The sequence below is a fragment of the Grus americana genome, chromosome 1, assembly GCF_028858705.1.
Source record: "Grus americana isolate bGruAme1 chromosome 1, bGruAme1.mat, whole genome shotgun sequence".
NCBI classification, from domain to species: domain Eukaryota; kingdom Metazoa; phylum Chordata; class Aves; order Gruiformes; family Gruidae; genus Grus; species Grus americana.
This window is the reverse complement of record NC_072852.1, coordinates 34,172,872-34,200,603: the sequence shown is the minus strand read 5'-3', so window position 1 is coordinate 34,200,603 and position 27,732 is coordinate 34,172,872. Positions and strand designations below refer to the sequence as shown.

At 39.3% G+C, this 27,732-nt stretch overlaps 2 protein-coding genes across 2 annotated transcripts in view; one reads left to right on the top strand and one right to left on the bottom strand.

Moving 5' to 3' along the window:
• The window catches only part of TMEM117 (transmembrane protein 117), a 226,433-nt gene that overhangs the window by 185,831 nt on the left and 12,870 nt on the right, over nucleotides 1-27,732 (bottom strand). Inside the window, exon 3 of the mRNA XM_054839684.1 lies at nucleotides 157-289. Coding sequence (XP_054695659.1) covers nucleotides 157-289 — 133 coding nt within the window. The remainder of the gene's footprint in view (nucleotides 1-156; nucleotides 290-27,732) is intronic.
• LOC129211912 (P2Y purinoceptor 1-like) lies at nucleotides 3,431-9,280 on the top strand. The gene is made up of 2 exons (XM_054839701.1): nucleotides 3,431-3,500; nucleotides 8,259-9,280. The coding sequence occupies exons 1-2, from the start codon at nucleotides 3,431-3,433 to the stop codon at nucleotides 9,278-9,280; spliced, it is 1,092 nt and encodes a 363-aa protein (XP_054695676.1).

Below are 27,732 nucleotides of genomic sequence, written 5' to 3'. Positions count from 1 at the left end.
AAATTCAGAAAGAAGAGGAATATAAAAAAGATAGTGAATACTATTATGTTTACATTTTGGTAAGCTCTTGTTCACTGTAAAGCAGCATCATATTAAAAGTTTCCAGTAGAATACACTCTAGAGCAAAAAGAGACAAAAAGAAACTCTGTAACTCACCTCATATTCCCTGCCATAATGAGGAACAGATTATAAATGTGAGAAAAAATGAAGAGGAAGAGGATGGTACTGAAGAACATCGTCATCCAAGACCCGTGGTCCTCTCGAAACATTTTCAGACGGAGCAACTGACCTGTGGTATGAATATTATGAGAAAGCATATTTTAGTCAGTCAGTAAATACATGTTTACATGATTACAAAACCAAAATAGAGTACTAAACTGTATTTCTTCTCATATCCAAGTACTCCACTGTGTGTGAGGAGGGCAGATGTAGTATCATGCAGCCAAACTACTCTTCTGTAGTTCAGCACGAACAGATATTATTCCTACAAAATTACAAGGTTGCTTCCCACAAACTGATGAAAAACTGATACAATCAGAATCACTGAGGTGGAGGTCTGAACAACTCCTAAACACCTCAGACGGGATTTCAAAAGCGCTTTGTACCAACAGATAATATTTAACAGGTTTAAGAGCAATATAATTGCTACAGTGGTCATTTTTACTATTAAGGTAATATCAGAAAGCCTGATCAACTACAAAGTAGTTTACTAAACTAAAATTTGTCAAATGCTGAGTTATAATGCCTCACTGCAATACTACAAAATAAGCTCCTACAGTCTTAATGTTTTTTTCACCATTCATGAATACAGAAAAATCTCAGTTCCTTATGCACATCTTTTCTGTATCCTATTTTCAAATGTTACACACTGAATATGAAGTGCGAAGGAAAAAAAAAAGAATGCAACAATAACTAATAACAGTATTTTTAAGAGATGCTGAGAATTATCAGAGACCATTACAATTTAATTCAAATGCTAAAAAAGGTTACTGACTTGTACATCATTTTCCTTTTCATGTCTAAGAAAGCTTTTCTTGTGTGAAATACTTGAAGTAGACGTATGTCCCCTGACATACATTATGTGCTACCCTTATTTCATTAGGAAATCAGATTATGAGTCTGTGTAGAATCTTGTGCTGTGTGCTTTTCTTAGACCTAAGCACTTTAATTGTGTGATGTGTTGGACTTTATTTTGCAGAGAATGCCTTTTTCAAAGCATACTGGTATGTCTTGGCACTTGAAAAATAAGCTCTTATTACTCTCACTTTTGGTGATAGGTGAAACTTTGGTCACGTTTTCTTCAAGAATATATTTTTCTTGGACTAGCTTTCCTTCTCTGTCTTCTTCTCTTACCTTTTTCTCTTTGTTATTCTCCATTATCATAAACACAGGAGTTTCTCACCTCTTTGTTTCCTGTAGCCCTTTATCCTTTTCACCTGACCATACAATTTCCTTATATCCAATTTCCAGATCTTCTTTAGCTCTACTCTTATCCCTCTTTTCCTCTTCTGAATCTCTCAGTCTTGTCCAGCCCTCTCCTTTCCTAAAAGAAACATATCTGCTGGCTTTTAGCATCGTATTATCTTCTGTGCTTGCTTCTGCACGAATATCCTATCAACTCTTTGTCTTTCATCTCTAAACTTTTTAGGCACACTGTTTATTCACTGTCTGGAGTTTTTTTTCTCCTGGACCTCTACAAGTCTGGTACAGTCCCTTGAGCTGTTCTTACCAGAATTTCTAATGACCACTTTCTTATTAAAGCTCAGCCATACTAGTTCTTCCTCACCTGGGTGAGTGTCACGCACCTCATTCCACTTGTTCATACTGTTCTTGACATCTTGATCTCCTTTTGTATTCACATCTCTGTCCTCTAGTAGCTCTCCTCTAATGTCTACTGATTTTAGTAGATAGTTTGTGTAGCTCACCATCTTTCATACTTGCATTCCCCTATAACTAACAGAGTATCATTGTTTTATCATGGGTTACCATAGATGGTCTATCTTTCTTCCAGATAGAATATTTCTTTTCTAAAACCAGGTGAATTTTTAACATTTTCTTCGATTGTTTGGGGTATTGAAAACCTCACCAGTGCAAGAAATGAGAATTTGCTTTTGCAAGGCAGAGAGTACCACAGCAGAAGCCAAGAGGGGTAAGGAAGACAACTGATAATTCAAGCAGTAAGATGAAGGACAGCTTCTAATGAGGAGATAATGCAGTCAGGTATTAGAAGATGTCACAATAGGGAAAACAGAAGGAAGATGAGGAGCTAGACAAGAAGTATCAAGAGAGGTGATATAACAATTGAGAAGTGGAATGGTCTGGGATGGAGGCAGTCTCTGGGAGCTGTTGTTGAACTGCAAAATCTAGGGTAGAAACCTTGATGGAACTAAGGTGCTAAGCTTCCAGTACAGCTTGGTGAAGAGAAGGTAACAGTGAGAGTGGAAAGGGTTGGGAAATGTGACATCTTAATTAGGAAGCCAGACCTCTTGAATGGACCTGGATGGACTTGAGGGTATGAAGCTTTGGTAACTGTAGATGGAGAAATGGACACTCTAGGCTGGAAGAAAGGAAACAGACCCTCTAATGCTCTGGCATAGGCTTGTGAGGAGATGGGATTAGGTTGGGACCAATAAAATACTCAGGAGAGTGGTTGGGGAAGGGAGACCTGCGAGATGAAAAGTCTAGTTTCGGCATGGATTAGGGCTGGACACATGGTGAAGCTATAATGTGGGGAAATTAGTAAGAAATATGATGTGTTTGTTCAGGAAATGAAACAGGAAGATCCCAGGACTGGTGCGTGCTGCTGAAGACTGGAGATGCAGATTTGGAGCAGGAAGACAGGAGGACCTAGAGCAGACCTGGGCTATGGGCTGAAGTGGTAAGTAGGATTTGAGCTCTGCAGTAAGCAGAGTTGGAGGATGGGAGTTATCTGACTGGGGTGGGATTTTGCAACGAGGTAGGAACTGTGGGACAGTAGAAATGATAGGTAGCTTGGTGGGGTGAACCAAGCTCTGTGACGGAGCGAGAGCAACATAGGTCCATGGACCAGTCCAGTAGCAGGGCAGCAATAACAAGGATTCTGGCAGTGAGGAAGGGAGAAGAAAGGGACAGTGCGAACAAACACATACATGTCCTAAGCCCCTGTACAATCTTCTTCTCTTTCACTGCTGGAAACAATGACACCCCCAGGCCTGTCTAGATGGGGATGTGCAATAAATCTGTCCTTCCCTAAAAATCAAGCAGAGGCTGCTATGGCAATAGCAATTCATCCTGACTTACTGAGAGGAGGGGCTTAATGGTAAAAGATATCTTCCTTGCAGTTTGACATCTGATCTCTGAAGAGCTGCCATTGCATATGGAATATTACCGAAACCTTGGATTAAAAACAATACTTGAAAAATAGACTTGTGATTTTAGAAGGTCCAGATTAATGGAGAGGAAAAGCACAGCTGGGAATCTAGACTTCTGTAAAATAGGTAATTCCAACCTTTCTAAAACAGGTAAGAGGAAGATTTATTAATTGCACCTGTATTCTCCAAAGCAATATAATTTGCCCTATTTAGCTATTACGCACTGATTGATACCTACACATACATATAAATTTCATATTTTTTAAAGTACTTTTTCACAAATAGTGTCTTTGGCAGGCAAATTCTCACACCTTAACTATCCTTCTACTGTAGCTTATGTTTGCCATATAGGACTTCATTTAAGGACATGAACATTGTTTTTTACGAAAGAAATAGTAGCTTAATCACAATGTAGATTGAGTCATTAAGAAGGGAATTGGATATTAGCACAATCTACTTACCTAATTGCATACAAATACTGCTGTATATTACTTATTGTTCCCATCGTACTAGTATGTGTAATATGCTAGATGCAGTTGAACTAAAATATGTGAAATGTTCCACTTAACACTCACATTGCATTATATCCTTTCATATCAATTCATTTGAACTTAAAAAGGGAATGCATGAGATGAATACCTAACAGGTGAGATGTTAAAGTAAAAATTGCAACTAATGATTGATATTTTTATAACAAAATCTACGACTTGTGTAAAATGCTTTATTAATTTGATAAGATGAGCCAAAAGGGTACGCTTTGAGAGTAACAGAAATATATCGGTGTATGAATAGTCAGAAATGTGGAAAACCTATTTGGTGACTGGAATAGATTTGTACTAGATTCAAATACAGTTGCAAACAGGCAAACAAAATTCTCAGAGTAATCCCAGGAAATAAACCAGTTGATGTAAAATCAAGACTTCTACTATAAAGAATAACAAGAAAAACAGAGCAAGGGGCAAAGAGAGTAGATAAGGAATAAAATTACATAAAATAAGCTGCTAACTCAGCTTAATCTTTTTTTTTTTTTTTTACTTCAGGCCAAATTAATCTCTTATTATGACCCCGTTAAAATGTCAAAAAACCCACAGGTATGACAGGGAAGAATATGGTTCCTAGGATATATTTACACATGCAAAATTAGATATTTTTTAAATAAACATGCTAAATCTAATGGAACTTTGCATATACAAGTTAAAAGCCATATGAATGACTACCAGTGATAAACTGTGAGCTACAATTCACTATATATACAAATCAAGATTCTTTTCAGTGACATAATGTTTCTTAGCTCTAAAAGAAGTTTTCTAAAAAAGTTATTTTTTACTGAAACAAGGTCTTCTATCTACTCCAAGACTTTGGAGGCCACATCACGGATGCAAGGGAAACACATGGAAGTGAGACTTCAGGATTTAGGGCCCTGCAACAAACCAGGCAGTAAATCAGGTCATCACTGAAACCCTCTTGACTTTCTATAACAGTGTGCAGATGCTGCTGGGGACAGAGGAGCTTGTAGATAGTAATTGTCAGAGAGTCACAGATCTAAGCCGTTATTTCTTTCAAGTCCAGAGACAACCCAATAAGCAGATACAAAAACTGAATCAATCAAACAGATCACTTTTTTAAAAATTAAAACTTTTCTAGTATCTTTAGATCCACAGCCCATAAGATGGTTGGATTCATTAGACTGCTGCTTTACAAGAGAAACATAAAATTCTTACCCATTAATTTAGCATGCTTTCTTGTCTTGATTATGAGTGATGGAGCCCATAATCTTTAACTCTTTCCTGGGCATATGTGTAGTATTCTAATATTAAGCCCTTAATCAAACCAGAGGTATTCCTTTAATTTTGGATGCCCCATCATGTGATTGCTTTTTTTGTCCATTTAGTGTTCATGGCCATCTCCATCAATGGCCGAAACCATTCAGCTGAAAAATTAATCTCAATAAATTGGAAGTATTTTTTAGCCTTGAAAGCCCAATTCTACTTTCAACAAAGTCTGGCAAGTCAGTTCTTAGTCAGCACTAACACCATATGCAACTCCTCATCTGTCACAGTAAAATGTCGTGGTGCTGTTGCTCATTCTGTCACTAAGATGTGTGTATGTGTGTTGGCTGCCTTTAAGAATACATGGACTTAGCAGTGAACACAGCAATGTTCAGAAACAGTTTTCTTAAACTACAGATGCAAAATTTTGGACTTGAACTGTGAAGATGATCTAGTCACATCCTGTAGCTTGAGTAAGATGGTAGACAGAAAAATTGCTGTTGTCTGATATAAAAAACATGTCACTTCTGAAGATTATTACAGCACATACACAGATGTACTGGACATCAGGGTAACTCCAGTGGCCTCAGGATATGGCAGGGCATGCTGACTATGTCTACTCACATGCAGTGAAACTGGATCCTGATTGTAGAAGTCTTCAAATCCTTCTGATGGAAGACCAGGAGTTCTGGTTATAGCACTAAGCTGGGGGTCGAACCCCTTGTGTTCTTCTCTTGTGTATTATGTTACCTCAGGAAAGGTGCTTTTTATGTCTGCACCCGTGTCCCTGTGTCCGCCCTGTAAGTTGCTCACACCAACTGCAAAGCGCCCTGATTCAAGAATCTAGCCTTGGTTATGGCCTCTAAGCTCTGCTATAACACAAAGAATTAATAGCAGACAGTAAGAATATTTTACAAATTCCAAATATAAATCCCAAGGTAGACACATGGGAAATGCCTATGCAAACGTATTTTCTAATGACTCTCTCAGCTCCAGATGCACCTTACCCAGCTGTGCAGTTCCAGCCCCTGGCCACATAACTAACTTCATGTAGCTCAACTCTGGGTGCAGCCCAATGAACTCAAGGTGATGAAGACAATAGGGGATTTACTAATTCAGGTATGTAATTGCCCTAATGCAGGTACAAGGCTACCCATCGAGGCTTTATCCAGCCAACTTACAGCAAAGTGGAGCAGGTGGCACGACTGTCTGCCTCCCTCCATTTAGACCTACCTGTGGTCCTTTTCCAGGAGCTTGATGAGATCAGGAACTTGATATTACAATTCCCTCATGCAGCTATGGCTGTGATGTTTGTAGCCAGTTTAGGCCTTATTTATACTGCCAACACAACCTGGAATCAAGTGTTTAGTGCCTTCATTTGTATTAATTGAAAAGGAAGGCAGAGAGGTAGGAAATACAATTTAACTCAAATCACACATGACCTCTAACCAAGATGATTTTAGGAAAATGTAACTTTCTTATACATATTCAAAGCCCTTTTAATTGAACACACTGTAAGAGTTAATCAACCATATTGTATCTGTTACAGTGGCTACCATTTAAAGAATTTACAGGGACATCTTATGAACTTCAGGTGAAGAAAAAATTACACTAAGTTTGATTTCACAAAGGCTATGGAGAAAAGCAGGGAAAGAGAAAGAGTACAGCTACCCCAGGTTAAAGTACAGTGCTTCAATACTAAACAAAGTACATTTTGAGAGCAAACATTCCCCACCTGTGAAATACACTGGGAGTAGAACAGATGGCTTTCTATCCATATTCACTTTCTGGAAAGTCATTTGACTGCTGCTGTTGCTGAGCTTCTAGAGAAACAACTTTCCTTCTTAATTTCATTCCATACAGATTGAACTAGCTTTTTGTCAGTTCACTGTCTGGGTGAAGCATAAATTTTCAAAGCACGATAATGCAGTATTTGTTTAGCAGGTCTTCACTGTAGCTCATGTTTGTTGTGTTCTGACCTATGTCTTTGGAAAAGTCATTTTGCATTAAGGTAGACATGAAAGCAAAACTTTAGGTTTGAAAAAAAACCCCACTACTATCAGCTTAATGGTTGAAGCTGTTTGAAAGTTTTCAAGGAATCAATAATATTTTGAAAAAGTCCTTCCATTCCAAGTGTGCTTCGTACTGAGTAAAAATTGATCCTGTCATCCTATCAAGCATTGTAGTGGACTCTGATCTATAAATGGCTACTTGGATGACCCTCATAGAAAGCTCCTACTTGGACAGACCTTGCAGTTTGGCATCTGCTGCATCATTTGGAGAGAGGTTCTAGAAACATGACATACTGCAATTGGTGACAGCTCATTCTAGCAGAATATTCAGCCTTTATTTTATTTTTATTAGGAGTGCAAAATCATTGGGATTAAACATAAGACTTTACAAGCATAAAAATCTTGCTTTGAAAAACACACTGCAGATCTACATTCCAGATATTCCCTAATGGGCATTGATACAAACTGGGCCACAGAGTGAGACAAAATGATTTCTCTCTAACTCTACCATAAGCACAATGTTTTGGCCTGAGACATTCATTTACAGAAGTATGTTTAAAAAAAAAAAAAAGTAGTTTGTTCAGCACTTTAGATGGAAAGGTTGGTGTGGCCATCAGCACAAGCAGGATTTGCTTTGATGTTGTCTTCTGGATCTCTGTCACAGCCCTCTGCACGGCTGCCCACATTACTCCTGCCCCTAGGCCCAGGAGGGTTACCCAAGGCAGTATGGATGCAAGGATGGAATGAGCACGGGCAATTGCTGTCCTCTCCTCTGCTTCTTCCAAAGCCAGACACAGATACCTTAGTGGCCAAGGGGATGCTGCTGTTACCGAGGGTGCATGCTTTTTTTCTCTCATCTATTGTACGCTACGCTAAATACTACAGTTTTGGATAAAAATTCATGAAGATCTGCCTGTGCTGGTGTTGCTGTAGAGTAAGCTTTAAGTGCTACCTGCTTGGAATTTACATTTTTTTCAGATAAAGGAGAGCTTGTACATCATAGCATATTCTGAGTTCTTTTGACAGTTCAGACATACTGGATTTAACATAAAAGTTTTGAATTTTAAATTCAATACATCTAATTCAGTTTTTATTTTAAAAGCTGTTGGTCTCTCTTTTCCCTTCAGGCATACTCCATGGAAAGACGATGAATGGTACATGCACTATTTTAATTTGCAACAAAAATCCCAAGCTGGAGTGGTACTGTTATTTGCTGATTCTGGTTTGCCTTTTCACTTTACTAGCAGGATTTCTTGGCAATATACTTGCACTACGACATTATGTGTACTGTATGAAGACATGGACTACTAACACTATATTTCTATTTAATTTGGCACTGTGTGACTTTAGTTGGACTCTCATGGCACCTTTTTCGGTATATTACAGTCTCCAGAAGTTAGCTGTCTATTCCAGTGAAACATTTTATCAGATCATAAGACTATTTTTTAGTATTAATATCTATGGAAGTGTTTATTTCCTGACACTCATCAGTTTTGACAGATACGTAGGTGCTGTCCATCCTATCACTTCATTAACATGGTGGGACAAAGGAAAGGCCATGTTTTGTACCATCGCAGTATGGATCTTCATAGTGATCGCATCGATGCCGGAGATCTACTACACAGTTGCAGCCGGAAGACAACATGACAGCACAGATTTCCTGGATGTCACTGAAGGACCTTTACAGTTTGCAGTGCCATTCACACTCTCCAAGATTGTATTGAGATTCCTAATTCCAGTCACAGTCATCTTCACATGCTATATGTTGACTCTCAAAGCATTACTACAACTCAGTAAACGTCAGCAAAGAAAGAACAGACTTGTTAGACCTCTGCTACTGATTTCAGCCACTATGATTGTATTTGCTGTTTCTTTCATACCTTATCACGTTATGATGATGGTGATACTCATTTATAGAATTAATTGCCAATCATCCTGTGGGAACATGAGCACATTAAGTGCCATTTATAAAGTCACAGAGATCATCTGCAGTACCAACAGCTGCCTTGACCCAATCATTTTTACAGTAGCAAATAAGACATTCTATCAAACAATTAAAACTATAAAATGTCATCCCAAATGCCAGTGCTGCTGTTGCCTGACAGGAAGGGTAAGGGACATTACTCTGTCCCCAAGAACAATGACTTAAACATCAGTTTACAAAGACATGCATCTCTCTGCCCATTTGGCTTTGTGTCATCAGACCCATTTAAAATTTGGTCTCCTGTATTGTACAGCAATCTCTTGAGTAAGCAAAAATACACAGCAGTGCAGAGTCAAACTTAATCTGTATGTCAACTAGAAAAGAAACACTAGCAATCCCTAGCTTTACAGAATTGGTGTTTTAAATATTCTTGGCATAAATATACCTTAGTTTACTGTGAAATAGCACTACTTACCTGTATGTACATGCAACATGGCATGAACAATGAAGAAAAGCTCTAAGTAGCTATTTTAATTCTTGGCCAGAAAAATACAGTAAGATTAAGAGCACACAGTGTTGAGGAGCCTTCTTATAGTTTCTGTTAATTATTTTTTCATCTGTTTGTAAGTGCTGCTCTGATTGGACTGTGCGATTAATAACAATCATGATGCTTACAGCTCAACTTCTCGAGCATTTGCAGAGAGGCTTTCTACAAGTACTTCATTTTAATTCTGCTTGCACTAGAGTTCCACTGACACTGCCAGTGGAACCTCATTAACCCAGGTAAGTGCAGCACATTTCCAAAAACAAACAAACAAAAAATAAATAGTAAGATAAAGTCCCTGAGGACAGTCAGAGCCACAGTGAATCTGCTCATGAAGCAAACGAGCACTGATTGAAGAGCTTTGTTAAGTCTTGCCCCAGGCAGCAGGGGTTCCAAATCGATCGGCAGGGTTAGGGTTAGGGACCGATCGGCAGGGCACACCAGTGTCCCCCAAACCCCGGGCAATTACAGCTGTTTCTCATATGTGTTCTGCTTCAGGGTAGTGTACGGTTCTTGCATGAACTCTGAACTCATCAATAGGGAGAAGCATGCACAGGAAAAGTTCTGAAATACAGAGGTGGCCGAGCTGCAAGAAGAGTAAGAGATGCTGCTACACAGGGGTGCTTCTTCTCCTGTTCATCTAGGGTCTTAGCATCACAGTGCATTTTAATCAATAAAACAGCCCAATATATAGTCATCAGAACAGCCACCTTCAAAAGCCATTAAATATATGTTCTTTCAACTCATAGTATAAGCAAAATGATCATGTTCCATTATCAACCACCTGCTGACCTGTTTTCTTGCCAAGTCCCACATGCTACCTTGTTAATTATAAAAGTCCATGTATCAGTGAGCATGTTAACTTTATTTTCAGAAGTTACTAATGACAAAGTACTTTGTAGTATACTTTGTACCGTATCTTAACTCTTTAATTTCCAGAGCTTTAATATGATTTTGTCCTCACATGTCTCTATGTGAAAATAATTCTATTCTACAATGGTATTAAATCTTTCTCGATGTATCTTTCAATTGTGTTGAGTAAATACATATAACATCTAGAATAATGGTTTTTAAATTGTCTGTTGTGACATGAAATGAAGAATGAGGTCCTGATAATCCGAAACTCTTTACATGTCTTTGGAGGTAGTAGAAAACTCACAGGATCTCGTAGCAAAGTTGCATACCTATATTCTGTGCAGGAGAGTTATGTACACTCCTCATTGTAAGTGCTGGTTTTTTCCTTTGATAATTTCTTAATCTTTCAATTTCTCTTATTTTAAAAGAAAAATAGTAACTTTTTTTTTTTTTTTTTTTTTTTTTTTACACATGAATTGTCTATTGGAAACACGACAGGGTTATTAACAATGCATTGGCTACCTTAAGACAGAGAGCTTTTTAATCCATGAATGGGCACCCATCGGCAATTACCTACTATAATATACACTTACTTCTCAGACTGATACAGAAACAATGTCAATGCCATTTAGTGACAGAGGTGCTCTCAGCATGAAAAAAGATAGAACAGGAGAGATTAGTGTGAAGCTCTGGGCTGAATGAGTTTATTGCTCCCACCAGATTGCACCCAAGATTGTAAACAGCAAGCTATTTCCAAAATCAAACACTTGCCATTTTTATCTTTCAATCTATCTTTAAAGGTACAAATACACTGTTTTTTTTAGCCCTTCTCCACCTCAGTACTGCTTTTCAGCAAGTTATTTTGTCTGCAATCAGGCTGGGGAAAATCCAATGTGAAATCCAAATACGCTTTTCTAGACACAAAATTAAACATGAAAACTCACTACAGTCCTGGGCTAGAAAAAAATAACTTCACACCTCTGGGAAGCAGAGATTCTCAGGTTGTACCTGCCAGGACTTCGAATATGTGAGCTTTTTCAGGAGAGACAACAAGGACTTACATCAGCAGCTTCTCTAAATTTTCTAGAGATTTTTAATAGCAAAATAGTTGCTTTTCTGTTCAGACAGATCATTTTATTCTCACTGCATAGTATCTACTATATAGACGTTAATGTTACTATTACGTATTAAGCAAGTATCATTAGAAAGATCTTTTGTTGTTAATGAGGAAAGAAGCATTTAACTCAGAAGAAATTATGAAAAACATTAAAGTCACTTCCTGATTTTGGAAAAATTGCAATTGTTTCCTCTTGAAGTCCTACCTTTATAACACCTATAAACGCAGCTTCTGCTCACAAGTACTCAAAGTTGGCAAGAATAAAATAAAAAATGTCAATTAAAGATTGGATCGAAAACCTCCAGTGAGCTCAAGACAAATACAATAACTAAAAAGCTTCACAGATAATCCTTCCACAACTCCTGTGCAATGCCTTTTGCAAGAAGCATTAATGCAGATAGCAGAGACTCTCAAGCAAAGTCTAGAGTTTCTCTGCCCAGTGTTTCAGTGTGTAAAAAGAAAAAATAAGGCAACAGTAAGGAAATGCTTTAAAGTCAATGTGAGACCCTGACTCAAAATAAAGCTAGGGAGAACTTTCATTCTCGTCAGGTAATCAGAATATAAAATGCATTTAACTGAACAAGAATGACCTTTATATTCTTGGTGTGACTGAACTATGCAGTATACTCACATAGAAAGATGCAAAATGACACGCCTTTTACTTTCTGTCAGCATCACCCTACCAAAGAGCTGCATGGTCCAGGGCACACACGATGGAGCAACGCCAGCAACTGCCATCATGGGCCCGGGAGAGTATCATGGAGTGCCTACTGCACTGTGCCACTGACCAGGGAAGCTGAACAGCAGGGACCTGCTTTTCCAGGGGAGGATCCACATCTCAGCCAACTCAGAAGACAAAAATTGCCATGAAATAGTAGGTATCAAGACAATACTGATTTCTGTTGCATATCCTTTGATCCTCCCTGACCCCCAAGAACATGAGTGAGAGATACAGGCAGCACGGATGGTAGCCCTGCTCTGAACTCTTTGCTGGGGGCAGGTGGGAGCAAGCTGGGGATGCCTCTAGTTCACTTCGTAGGACTGAGTGAGGTGGGTATCCTAGCTCCGCAGTTTGCTGTTCTGGGATCCCCTGCAGAACAAGGGACAAAGTGTTTAGACTCTGAAACTCTAATAAAATCTGTTTTTTCTGCATTGCTCCTTTTTGTGTCCCGCTGGAAGAAAAATATGGAATAAACTGTGTTACAAAAGCAAATCCTTGCCCCCATGTCTGTTCCTGTAGCTGGGTGCCATCCTACATGGTTTACACAATCCTATAAAGCTCATTAATTTTCTGTCAATAAGGTCACCTATAACAGAAGTCCCACGGTACCTGCACACATAAGAGGAAAGGGAAGGAAAAGCAAAAAAACCCTTAAGCTTCTGAAAAGATTATTCCCAATCAACCCCAAATAATGAACAGAAGAAAAAAAAAGGATGGGGGACATTCCTACAAAAAGTATCTGTGCCACAGTGCCTCTGTCCTCTGTTCTCCTGGCCTGGGCATCTTGCACAACATGCCTTGTGCTGGGCTGAGTCCAAAGACACTGGGTAATCTTTAAAAATCATCTTCAGGACAGAAAACTAATGAAAAATCCTTCCCTCTCTTACCCTCAGCTATTCATGTTCCTCATGATACTTAGCTGTGAATACACCCTAGTAGCTGACAAGGCTTCTAGGCCTTTTTTTTACCTGTTCATAAGTGATTCTATAATCAATTAAACACACTTTTTTTAAAGCATTTTTGTTCAACTAGGCTGAACTAACGCTAATGTTGTCCTGACTGAAATCAAAGGTTTTCTACAAAATAAGAGTTAAAAGGCACAAGACATCTGTTCATATTTACTCGGTCATACTTTTATTTGGAAATACATACTCCTAAAATGTTTTATTATAATATGCTCCAGATAGAATGACATAAACAAATAAATTAGTTTATTCCATTTTGCTACAATAAATGAACAATAAACTAAACAGCGAAGAGCCAAAGCCAACATCTACTATGGAAAGTATGTTGCAATACTGGTTTCTCACAGATCTTTGTTTGGATTAAATCTGATGACATGGTATCCAATTAAATGCTCAACTGAAATAATGAGTTTGAACACATTATTGAATGTTGTAATAATGTATTAACCTACAAAACTGACTGCAAGGTATGGCTAGCTTTCATGTACCATATCTAGATCTTTGTAATATACTAGATGAATACAAAATAGACTATGGCCTGAAAGATTTGGCTGTTTATGTATGTGCTCAGCTGTGGTCAGAGAAACAACTTTCTCATTTACTACTGTAAATTCAGCATTGTTTTGTAAGCAAAAAATTGTTAAAACAAAAACCTCATAGCTGAAGCGGTAAATTTTGCTACAAATGTCCCAAATCAGCTTTCTAAGGAAAACCATCTTCATGTATCCACTGTTCTCCATTTGTAATGCTTTTATCTCACAGATAAACTACCTGCAGTTCTCACACTTATTAAGAGATAAGCTTACCTTTTTAAAATAAAAGGTTCCCAAAAGTTTGGTTTTGTCTTCAATATACATAAATTAATGTTTTCTGATATCAAAGTTTTCCTTTTCCGCGCCTCAGAAACTCCTCACTAGGCAAAAAGCTATGACAAACAGTACCACAAAGCAGTTAAAATACTTCACCTGTGTACACTGCTTTCATCGGTGGAAGCCAAAGCTCTTAGGCAGAAGGAAAAATATGCCTAGACTGATTCTACAGCTGGAGGAACCACGGCAGAGGCAGGTCATGTGGCTAAGTCCACCATCCACCTTGCAGGGATATGTAGCTTCTCTGCCCCTGCCTCAGAGAAACGTTTGAGTCTCAGGGCTGCCAAGTCTCCCCACGCTGTGCCTGGAGCCCACAGTCATAGGGGATGGGCTGTGCTGGCCCCCGTGCAGGGACCTACCACCTCTATAGCCCCCCCAAGCTCTCTTTTCAGGTCTTCTCCCAACTTAGCACTTGCGAGCTCAATTCTTTCCTCTTCACATGACTCAGCATGGATGGGGCTTCCTCCGGCTGGGAAAGGTGAACCCTAATCAGGGAGCACCACAGTCCTCAGCTTTTGCAGTCTAAGGTAAAATGCAGCATAATGTCACAAACCATAATAGTCAAGGTCTCAGTTACTGACCTAGCTAGGAAAGTGATGTCCTCACAAGGTACATCATGTGCTCGGGCAATGGCACCCTAGGATCTCCGGTTTCCCACCAGTCCAGCCGATACCAGTCGGAAGACCGACATCAGTCGCCGGACGTCCTTCCATCAGGGTTCTTGAGCAGCCTGTCTCACCTGATTTTGGTGGTCTCAAGGGCCTGGTCTGAACTAGAAACTGCAGGTGAGCAAATGCAGGTGAAATGTATAGCACTCTGCCTTCCTCTGCAATGCCACAGAGTCTCTAAAGATTGCTTGCTCTTTCTCAAAGAAAAAAGAATAGAAATACAAATGCTCATAAGGATGCACATTCACCTTTTAATACAAAAACAAGAACAGGAAGATGGACTTTTGCTGCTGCAAGGAAAGGGCTGACATTTTCTTTTCTTAATGAATTACCCAAAGGCAACCGAGAGCAGGGTGGTAACGGTCAGTGCCATCTTCTCTACCAAACGTGGCAGGGGGTTCATAAAGGCACCGCATCTTCCTCTTTGATTTACATTAATGTCATTACTATTACCTAGAGGCAATACCTCGAGCTGCTGATGTGAAAAAGCTGTAAAACACAGATAATACAGGAAGACTTAAAGCTGTGCCAGAATTACAGTGTGTAGGCAGGCTTAATTCTCAATTTTTCTGCATCTGTCAATTGCCATTATACAGATTTAACATATAATTTTAATTATGGACTTCACTCTTACTGATGCTATTACTTCAGGTTTAGACAATTGTGCTGATGCAGTTAAAAGGAAACCTGTAAAAATAGATATTGATTTCCTATAATGTTTTAGAACATTTTTTAGTAGGGAACCAACTGAAAACCCTGCGTTAGCAATAGAAAATGCTAACGTATTTGTTCTTGAGATGTAGAGTTTTTAATTCTATGAGACTGTATCGCAGGTTATAAAATGAACGTGAAAAAAATCTTCTCTCTTTAGATGTCCTGACTGAATAACAAAAGTTGGTTAGAAGGCATGCAAGGATTAATTATATTTTTTGCACTCTTTATCTTTTAAGAATTTTTAGCATTTTTAAGAAACTTGTTTTTTTAACTGCCAGATCTATAAAAGTAATTTAATGATTCTCCTCCTTTTTTTAATTTTAGAGCTACAATGTTTCATCATCTTACATGTAGTGCCTACAGAAACTACATTTTCCTTCTTTGAATTCACTGGAAGCCAAATTTCGCTTGGGTAAAAGAAACATAACAGCATTTATACCCCATAAATGCTGATGCTGAACTCTGAAGGGCAGTGCTGTAATCTCTGTTTTTCAAATGCCAGTTTAGTGATACTCTGCAACGACATGTCAAAATAATTATTTCTTTTTTTTCTATACTCTGTTCTTTTCTCCTGAAACAGCACTGAAGCTGATTCACAACCTTATTTTTAACAATAAATAGAGTTGCTTACAATCTATCTACCACACAGTCTTTTAAAATAAACATTTATAAAGCATTTTTGAGTCAGAAAACAAAGCAGATTTTGTCATTATCCATCTAGGAGCAGCTACAGGTTTACAAATGGTCATTCCAGTAAGTGGTCCAAAATGCAGTATTGTGGCACAGTAAATTGCAAATCTGACCGTAATATAAACATAAAAACATAAACATAGCTGAATATGTTTATATGTAAATAGTTTCATATAATTAAATAATAGCAAATATGCATAATAAATCTTTAGCCTGATTTGAATGAGCAATGCCCCTTTCTATCAAACACATGAAGTGGAGGTTGACAGAAAACAGCCACCCCACAACTAACCCCAGCGCTGAACTGGAACTCAAAAGAGATTTAGATTTGACCACGAGCTTTGACAGAGATTTCCTACGTGACTAAGGCAAGCAACGCTGTCTCTGGGACTCAGTGCAGGGAATGTAAGGGTCACTACTCAGCGTGCATGCTGAGCCATCCAAGACTGGCAGAGAGCACGAGAAAAAAGAGATTTACATTTCCTCAAGGCAAAAAATTAGTCACTTGGTCAGTCAATTACAGGAGATAGCAGGTGTTCTAACAAAAGGCATTTGTCTCAAAGGAAGTGAAACAGTGCTCATTTTAATTAAAAAAACGAGCTAGACTCCCTCCTGGTCAAGAACTGAGTACATTTGTTTGTCTAGACCTGCTCAGTGGATGACTGGAGGAGGTTCCCTCTCTCTAGTTCTAATTACAGGCAGAAAGTATGCAGAAAAAAAGAAACCTTGACCAGAGACAGCTCTCTGATTTAATCTCAGTATGTACAGATTAAGCATGGGGTTTGTTTTATTTCTTGTCTTCAATAAATATTTGCAATTATGCTGTCTGTTTTGGACACTGACTAAATCTCACAGTGCACAGACAGGAACTGCAGGGGTTACAGAGCGTGTTTGCGTTTCCAATGCACAAGACAAGTGCAGAATTGATGTTGTGGACCCGAGAGGAAGTATATTCCAGTGACAAGCAAGACGGCTTTCTAGCCTACAATGAAATACGGGGGTACACACTCAGACCTGAGCGTTTTCAGCCTTGGTGGAAACTACTCTTTCCTAAGCTATATACCCAACTAAGCTGTTCTCAGCTAGCATCTGTATATGCATCCGGACAGACAATTGTCTGAGCACCAAAAAGGGATACAATCAGTTAATAAAATCCTATATCAGTATTAGTATGTGCTGGAGGCTGCATAGATCTTACACAGGAAAGCTGATGATTATTCTACCAGACTCAGAAGAGCCTTAGGGTTAGGCAGTCGTACTTCTAACAAATGCCTGTGTGGCACTTGCAATAGTTTGCAGAATATTGTGCCCACTGTTACAGAAGCAGTCGACAAAACCCCAACTCCTTTAACTTTGCCCCAGGTTGTTCCCAGTTGTGTTACCACCCCTTTGCCCTCCTACCATGGGATGGAGGATGCAAAAATACTAGCTATTTCAACAAATCTATTTCATAATGAACCAAAACAAGTGATATGGAATGAGCTTTCACTCGTTAAAAGGTTTGCAAGACCTATTTCAACTTTGGGCTGAGGTTTCCAGATGCTGAAAAACTTCTTCAGGATAAAAAGGTCAACTTCCCTACTTTGATAACGCAGGATTATGTTTACAGAATTAAAAAGCAGAACTATAGTTATGTCTTCTTTTAACCACCTGCACTTTAACCACTGGAGACTTTTTGTATTTGACACTTTTTCACGCAGTGGTAAAATTCAGAGGAGTCCCATGAAAATCTAAGTATGGATATCTGTTTCATACAGATAGCTTCTATTAATGCACAGATCTCCTGCAATGACATAATATTAAGCATTGCTTATTAATCTGAATTTGCCTTTCTAGAAATAGCACATCATTCATTTGTATTATGTACACTATGTAACGGTGTCCAAAAAGGATTATTTACTACATACAAATTGAAAGAGTAGAAATCCACAATATCAGTTAAACCACCATAGCCACTGCTTTTAGTAGTAACTCTGGAAAAAATGAATTTTAAATCATTTGATACTTTGTTATTTGCACAAGTAAGCATGGCAAATACTATGTTGAGAAAAATATTTTTACTAGAAATACACTGGATAGAGAAACTGTGTTAACAATCAGTGAAACTTTGGAAAAAATTACAGTTCCATAGCAAATTTCCTTCGGTGCTAAATCAGATATATAACGAACCTAAATTTTTAATTACTAAAAATAGCCAAAGGGTGAGTAGGTTCCCCAGTAGAACACATAAAAATACTATTTCACGGTAAGTGCATAAAAAGCTAGTAAGCTAGTAAGCAAATAGGTTGGCAGGGTAATTGAAAATTGTTTTAATTTTTCCAAATATATGCTTTCTCTACTCAAGTTTGTTTTTTCCTTTGTTTTTAAATGAATTATCAATTTAATCATAAAAATAGTGTACAGAAATACTCATTACTATTCTTCGTCCAGCATATTTGCATCTTATTTAGAGAAAATAACTGTTTAAGTAGCTGCAATATTCATTCAGTACCACTAGAAGGTGCTCCTCTGTTGAAAGATAATTATTTCTGTCTGAATTGCTTCTCAAAGCTAATTTTCCTCTGATAACTGTGGTTCTGGCCAGTTGTTTACACAGACTGTAATTGCAACAACCGCCCCTGTTATACAACAGCAGGACCTCATGTGCCATAACCATTACCACGGCATGAGAATAACAGATCTGTTATCGCTCATTTTCTTGATAAATTTGAATCCCAGCTGAGCAGGACCCCAGTTAGTTTTGCTGGAAGATGAGGCACGGAAACCATGGTGGAGCTGACACACTGTAAAGAGCCACAGTTTCTGTAAGGTTAGGAATCACAGAATCATAGGAACATTTAGGTTGGGAAAGACCTTTCAGGTCAAGTCCAACCATAAACCTAACACTGCCAAGTTCACCAAAACCCCTTCTGGAGTAACTTAGGGCAGAACGCATCCCTAGAGGGACATTTGCACGCTTGTCTGAAGTCTGAAGGCAGGAGAGTCCAACATAAAAAAAAGCTTTAAGACAACCATACAAACATAAGCATATGATCTACACCAATTCCAAACCAACTATCAGGACATCAAACCACATCTGGAAATTCAAGGATCAATAATTCATATTTCATACACAAACTTATATGAGACTCAACGGAGTTAAGATTTAGTTTGACACCCAGACAGACATTCTGATAACCTCTGGGTACACACAGACTGCCTCTGTAAGCTCTTCACATATACAATAAAAACCTTAACTGAGAGCTGAAATTACTGCAGTTTTTCTAAAAAAAAAACCCTTCAGCCTGTGCAATGTCTGAAGAGTTTTAAGTTTTATGTCATCTGGGGTTGGGTAAGATTTTGGTGAGAATGGGGAAAGAAAAGGGGAAATGAGGATGGACTGATGAGCTAAGGTGAGATTCTGACTCTTTTAGCTGTAAACTTTGGACGAAGTCTAAAAGTGACCACTAATGAATGCGATGTCTGGGCAAACTTTGAGAGCCTGGATTTCATCAACTCTTTCAGCTTAGACAACAGTCACTAGAAAGGCCATTGTCACTGAGAGATGGTAAAGGAAGAAGGTCACCATGCAGTTCAAACAGTTTAAACCACTCAAACCCATTAAGGTCAGTCCCCAGGGAGAAGCTTCCTGCTGGTGAGGAGACATGCACGTGGCCTTTCCCAAATTTCAGTATCACAAGGGAAGGCAGCGTGGTCTAACTCTCCACTGCAGCACTTTGCACAGCCTGTTGCAAGAGGCAAACTAATTTAGCTTAGAGGCTACTCAAATAGAGTTTGAGTCACCCGACAGGTCTGAATGATCAAAATTGAAATAATCAAAGGAGAAAGGTGCTGGTGAACTGTTCGGGAAGAAAGCCTTTTCTGTCCACCTCTATATGTTAATATGACAAAATGCCATCTGATACTACTACAGAAAAGCATTCCAGCTCTACAGATGCATCTGTCCAACTTTTAGATAGAAGATAATTTATACAGTTCAGGATCTAAGAGAAAGAGAAATAATAAAGACATGTCAATGATGCAGCTTTCAGGTCCGGAATGCTTTATGTGCAGCATGACAGTGTGCAGCATCTTAATCTTCAAACAGCCAAAAAAAGAGCTCTCCATCTTGAGACATTAGTCTCTTAACAAGAAACAGGCACAGCAAAGAGTACATGGCACTTGTTTCCTTGAGGTTATGAGGCACTTTCTCAGTTTTGCTGCTGAACATTTCCAGCTCTTTCAGAGGATAATTCTTTCCGTCTGAGTAAGGAATTCAAACCTCTTCAACAGAGTCAAAAATGTCTTCACTCATTTTGTAATAGTTATTTTAGGAATAGCTTGTTAGCCTACATTCAAAACATCTTTATGTATTGAAAAATAACTATAAATTCTGTCTTGAGGCATTTACAATGGTCATAAAATATCCACTGTGACTCCTTGAGAGGTCTACTTATAAAGGGGTTCAATTTCAAATAATATGAATTAATCAGTCACAAAATGAGTAGTGCCTTTATAGTGCCAGAGACGCCTAAGTGACACTGACATATTTAGGAATACATATGCTCTTCCATCTCTGAGGAAGTGGTCTTTGAAGGACTTCACCTTTCTGTAATACATCACACCCAGGAAACAGCTAGAACAGGCTTAACCTGCTTCCCTCAACAAGACGAGTGAGACGGCTTTATGGCATGTCTCTTGAGGGATAAAGTTTGTAACTATAAACATGAAAAAGAGGGACTGAAGATATATGTCATGAAGATAACATGAGAATTCCTACTCTTGATTTTTGTCTTGTAATGTAATTATATCAGGTGTCAATCTGATTCCCAGGGCACTACTGTGGTGGCACAGCCCCCCTGGGCCACTTTGTGATCCCAGCATTGTGTTCTTGTCTTGGTTACAGGTGTAGCAAGTTGGGACGACCTGGCACTTTCTTCCCTTGGTTACAAGAGCAGTGAGTTGGGATGGTCAGGCGCTCCCTAACCACACCTGGAACTCCTGCTGCCTGGATCATAGCCCAGTCTGGAAGGTACCAGAATTACCTGACAAGAATTATGGCACAAATGGCGACAAACAAACAAACCCCAAAAGCCTGACCAAAGTCAATAATTTCACAATCCTGTAAATAGTGATCCTTTGTGAGACTCTTTGAGCTCTCTGGGATTGCAATGGACTGCAACCCACTATCTCTTCCTGAGCTGGGACACCTCTCTCAGTAGATTTCATGAGGATTCAAAGATCGTCTGCTGATAGATGCTAATGAAGGAAAAGGGTTCAAAGATCGTCCGTTGACAAACACCGACAAAGGAAAAAGTGAGTAATTCACTACAATTTGCAAAGAGAGAAAAATCCTGATCATAGGTTAACCTCTGTGTCTGTATCTGTATCCCTCTGCGTGTGTAGTTATGTATGTGATTTGATTTAGAAAACTCTGTCATAAGTCTCACGTGAACCTTGCCATTTTCAAATCTTTAACTAAGTTGCAACTTTTTAACAGATTTTTTTAATTGGCTGATAGCTGAGTGTAAGTAGATATCATACAATCTAATCTTGTGATTTCCCATAATAGTGTTAATAAATCTTAAATAGCTGCTACCTCAAAATTGTGTAAAATCTGTGACAAGTTGGTGTAGTCGATAGGATCCTAAATCAGGATTTGTGCTAAATTGGCATAGTCAGCAGGATGGCAAGTAGTATCACTGATTACTCACAAAAGCATGGAATAAGTCTGAGTTCCAGATTCTCAGAATGGGCTCGTGATAAATTGGCATTATCAGAAAGCTGTGAAAGAACAACTAAAGGTGGCTAGAGGAAATATTAAAAATGGTAAAGGAAAAGGAATTCTTTGTAAGATATTAGGCACTTGCCTAGAAGCCTCCTGTCAGGATAGGAAAAAGTATAAGAGACAAGATCTGAGAGAGGAAATACAAGGCAGGAAGGCAGTTGAGTTATTACTGTTCCTGCAAATTGAACAGTTACAGAAGCAGTTGCAGGAAGAAAAAGAGAAAACACAAAAATTGGAAGAAAAAATTGAGATGATGCTCATGCAGGCCCCGCATCTCACTAAGCCCACGCAAATTAGGAAACTAATAGTGTTCCCAGAGGATTGGGATGGTAGCATTTGGGGTGATCCTGATGACTGTGATGAGGGAAATGATGACCCCTTGTTCCCCTCAGATTCCTCTCAATATGAGGCTAGACCCATCATTAAAGCAGGAAACATTCTAATTCCAGTTGGTCCTCAACAACACCTGGTGAAATTTCCAATAGATACAGGAGCAGATTTCAATACTAACACAACAGAATGCCAAGAAGCTGGGTGTACGACCCAGACTGCAAAGAGTTAAAGTCACCGGAGTAAACAGAGCAAGTGTTATTTGCCAAACCATGAATGTTAATTTAAGGCTCCCGGGCAAGAAGCGCATGTCATCTACTCGCTTTGCAGTTAAAGATCACAATGAAAATACTTTGGGTTTTAATGTTTTGAACAGCTGAACCTGGGGCTTGCTGGACAGCAGTGTGTGGTTCAAATGTTGACCTTAACCCTAATAGAAATCAGGAGGCTACGGCACATGTTCTCCCTGGCTCGCAAAACCTGATTTCTGCTGCGGCACAAACTGGAATTTCTGAAGTCACAGCTGATTTGGAAAAATGACAATTATGTCCAGAACCCACTCCCCATATAACTCACCTGTCTGGCCAGTTCAGAAACCAGATGGGAGGTGGCATTTACCACTTGATTATGGGCGCCTGGATGCTAATACAGCCCTGCTGCACAGCCATGGATGGCAACGCTAGATGTGAAAGATATGTTCTTTATGGTCCCCTTACAGGAAAAGGATAAAGAGAAATTTGCTTTAACTTGGGAAGGCGTACAATATACCTTTAACAGACTCCCCATGGACAAAAACATTCACCTACGATTGCTCATGCTGCACTTGCCGAACTTTTACAGTCTCACTCCCTCAAGATGTGAAACTGTACCAATATATACATGATATTCTGACTGGAAAAAACTCTTCCAAAAAAAGTGGGGGAAGCGGTAACAGCAGTGTGGCAGGCACTACACAAAGCAGAAGTTGAAGTTCCACCTGAAAAATGTCAGGGATCAAGTAGAGAAGTAAAATTTTTAGGTACTTGGTGGATGCAGGTAGTGCAGCAATTCCACCAGACACCCGAAGTAAAATAGAATTGCAGATGTCCCAATCTAGGAAAGAATTATAACAATTTATGGGCACTCTAGGGTACTGGAGAAAACATGTACCTGGATTTTCTATCATTGCTTGCCCACTCTACTCACTTTTATGCAAGGGAAAACCATGGAAATGGAACCCGGAACATGAAAAGGCAGTCAAAAACCCTAATACAAGAATTAAAAACCTATCAATCACTGGGGCCAGTTCACCCCCACGACCCTATTACAGCAGAACGGGGTTTTGCTGAACACTGTACTTACTGTAATCTATTCCAAACTGGCCCTGAGGGACCAAAGAGACCTTTATTATTCAGCTCAACCGCACTTAAAGAGACAGAACAAAGATACTCCAAATGGGAAAAAGGACTTTTGTCCTTAATCCAAGCAGTTAAACAAGTTGCAAAAATACAGCAGGAACAACCTGTTCAGACTAAAGGGCCATTTAATCTCTTAGAAACAATCCTAAAAGGAACTGCTCCCGCAGAAGGAACTGCACAACAAGCCACCACCAGGCATGGCATGCTTACCTGCTGGGAGTAGCAGATGAAATGCCATTGACTGAAGGACATACAAAAATTTCCAAATTAGAAATGCCTATAAACACCGACCCATTAGCACTGCAACAGCCATGTAAACCTTCACCGATTCAAGATGCACCTCCCCTCACTGAGAAAGCACTGACTGAAGACTTATGGTTTACTGACACCTCAGCAAAGAGAATAAACAGCAGATGGTGGTATAAAGCCTCTGCATTAGAAATTACCACCAGCAAACAAGTAATAGAAGAAGGTGAAGGCAGTGCACAAGTAGGAGAATTAAGAGCAGTTGTTCTAGCAGCACAAAATGGATCAAAAGTCATCCATGTCGACTCCTATGCCATATGGGCAGGTGCCACCCAATGGCTCTGTCAATGGGAAGCCCTAAATTGGGAAGTAAATAAATCCCCAGTTTGGAGGACTGAAGATTGGCAACTATTACTAGTCAAAGCTAGAAAAACACCATTTAAGATGGGATAGGTGAAAGCTCACGCCAAGGACAATAAACCAGCCACAAACTGGAATCAGGAAGTAGGTGAATTAGCTGAATTACAGAAATAAAAACAGGAGATACACCAGATCCAGAATGGTACCGACTGGAGGAACGGTTACATCAGAAATTAGGCCACACAGGCTGAGAAGCACTTCATTTTGCAACGCAAAGCAGTGGTTGGCCTCTAAACAGAAAAACATGTGAAGCTATCCTTACAGAATGCTCCCAATATAAATTGAAACTGCAAGCAGATCACCCTGCTAAAGCACCACCTCTACATATCAATGAAGGGAAAACTCTATGGTCTACACGGCACATTGATTATGTCGAGCCATTCCAACCTTCCACAGGGTATTAATATATCCTCACAGGAGTGAAAGTAGTGTCCGGCTTGCTTATGGTGACTGCCAAAAGGCCAATGGACAAAATACAGTACGAGGGCTGTCGTCTTGGTTCTCAAGTCTACCTACTCCTGATGTCATCCAAAGTGATAATGGCTCACACTTCTCATATAAGGAAGTGCAAGAATGGGCAAAGCAGGAATAAATTAAATGAGTATTTCATACCCCCTACTATCCTCAATCAAACAGGATGGTAGAAAGAGCTAATGGCTTATTGAAAAAGAGCCTTAAACCACACAAGGCCCAGTGGGATACTCAACTTTCCAAGTACTTCATCAATTGAATAATTGGCATGGGCCCACGGGGAGCCCTGTGAGCCAAGCATTCTTTGCAAAAACTGAGCTTAGCACTCCACTTACTGGGAAAAGAGAATATCCAACAATATCACAACCAGGACAGCCTGTGATGGTCAATCTATCACCCATCCATATTGTGCCCCTGACTCTCACTAAACCTTGTGGCCCACTTGCCTGGGAAGCTACTGACAGCAGTGGTGCAAAACACGGAATTGGTGCATGGTGTTCTTCCTTTCTTCTAATGGGATAACCTGTCTGGAAAACCCCACCAAGACCAGTCTATTTCACCTTTTTGTCTTGCAGCCTCCTCCCAGATGAAAATAAGATACATCATCCTACTGCTGTTGAAGATTTCGATAATACTTGCTTCTCCACAAAAGCCCACCTGTCTCAACTTAATCGTCAATCAAGAAATCAGCCCCAGTTGTGTTAATACATAAGCCACCCTGTCTTGTCATTAACAGACAATAACATAAATGTGGCTTGTGAAACCCAACCACCTGTTAATAAGGGATATATATATGTTATGATTATTCACAATAACTTCTACGCCATATAGAAAATGCTGTAACATACGCTACTGTTCAATACAGGACATAGTGAAGGGACATTATGATGTTGAAATACTGTGCAGGTGGAACATTCTAAAAGGATGCAGCATAATACTAGGAACAATATCCCTCAGAATTACTAAACCTATCACAACAACATCAGTGCCTGTTTTGAATACTCCCTCAGTTTTACTAAAGAGTCCTATTGAAGAAACCCTAGAGTGGCCACGGTCTCAAGCTCATGTTAAATGTACCAGGACCATGGAACACTCTCTGCTAAGGGAAATCTAAATCTTTCCACCATGGTCATGCACGGAACTAAAGTATACTTAGAGAATGAGTGGAGCTGGTGTATTTTACCTTAGTATAACCTGGTTTTGCAGTTTGCCTCTGGGCTTGCCATAGTGTGGGACTATCATTTAAATTTAAAATAGACTTTACTGAGCCCAGCACAACAACATCCACCACTCCTCACTTAACATCAGCCCTGATTGTAAAGAATAAAACAACTCTATCCCCGCTAATTTTTAAAAATTGGACCCTATGCCACCAAATATACAGGCCAGCAACAAGTGCTGTTTAATCCATCATGGTCCCTCAAACAAGTGGAACTATCAATGCAGGTTAATATTTCTGCAGTTAAACCTACCTGCTCACCATTCCTGAATACGTCATATGCAGGATGGTTAGCATGGTTGCACAGGCGAACCCTCACCTCTCCAAAACGACCAAGGAGAGATGTGACTGGCATCCTGGGAACAGGGCTAGGAATATCACACACCATGAAGGCTTAAGTTTTAGCAAACAAAATAAGCTCAGCAACAAATAATTTACGCAAATTAGAACGTCCATTACGATCTTGTCTATTGGCATTGGAAACTAACCAGTGGCTCTTATCTATTACCCCATGGGAAAGAATTAATGAGAAAAACCACCAACTAATTGTAAATGCACTAGGTGCAACCCAAATTAATGTCTCTCTTGCTCTTAGCTGTATTTAGGCTCAACTGCGGGTACAATGTACTACGGCAGCGATTGTATGAGAAGGTGAAGGGGGCACCTGACCCACTCAAATTTGAATGGTAATCTGGGACAATGCAACTAAATTTGAAAGAAAATTCCAATCCTGGTGGCGCCTAGTTGATTTCACTTACGGCCCCACCGACAGTACAGCCACAGCTTGTGTTTTGACAATACACAATGCTTCGGTATACACCATATATTCAGTCATTGCACTAGGACTAAATCACCATGGAACTGTACTCTATCTATTAGAACATAGAATATGGGCCCAACAAAATGGAGAGAAATGGCAAACTGTCAATATTGATGCAAATGTTGTATGAGAACAACAGGGATTTATTTTGCCCCATCCCTGGAAGTGTTCAAGGCCAGGTTGGATGAGGCTTTGGGCAACCTGGTCTAGTGGAGGGTGTCCCTGCCCGCAGCAGGGGGGTTGGAACCAGATGATCTTTAAGGTCCCTTCCAACCCAAACCATTCTGTGATTCTATGATTCTATTTGTGAAAGTAATGCTGTTAATATCTTAACACTGAGCAAACAGTTTGTCATTTTGAAATACATCCTGATGAAACTCCTGAAACTGTACTAGTATACATTGGAAATGGATGTATTTGTGTGAGAACCCTTTGTGATTACAGATACATATAATCATTCAAATATCTGCCATTGTAATTTTACCAGAATTGTGGGATGCAACTTTAACTACTCGGCTCCTGTCACAACTCACCAATTCCTACATTCTAACTATACATTATATCAAGATATATTGCCTACCCCTACTGGAATGAAACTCACATTGGTGAGAAAATTGTTGCAACATAATGACCTGAATCAATTGCTAACGTGAATTCAAAACAATGGACAAATAACCATGATTATCATCCATCACAATACAGAGGAAATACACCGTGTCCTAGAAAAAGTGAAGAAAGATTGGGAACATCACTGGTGAGAAACTGTTTGGATGGTCTCCAACAGCAACCGGAACACTGAATCTGATGCTGCACCCCATCATGATACTATTACCTCTTGTTATACTATGCTTGTTGTTGAACATT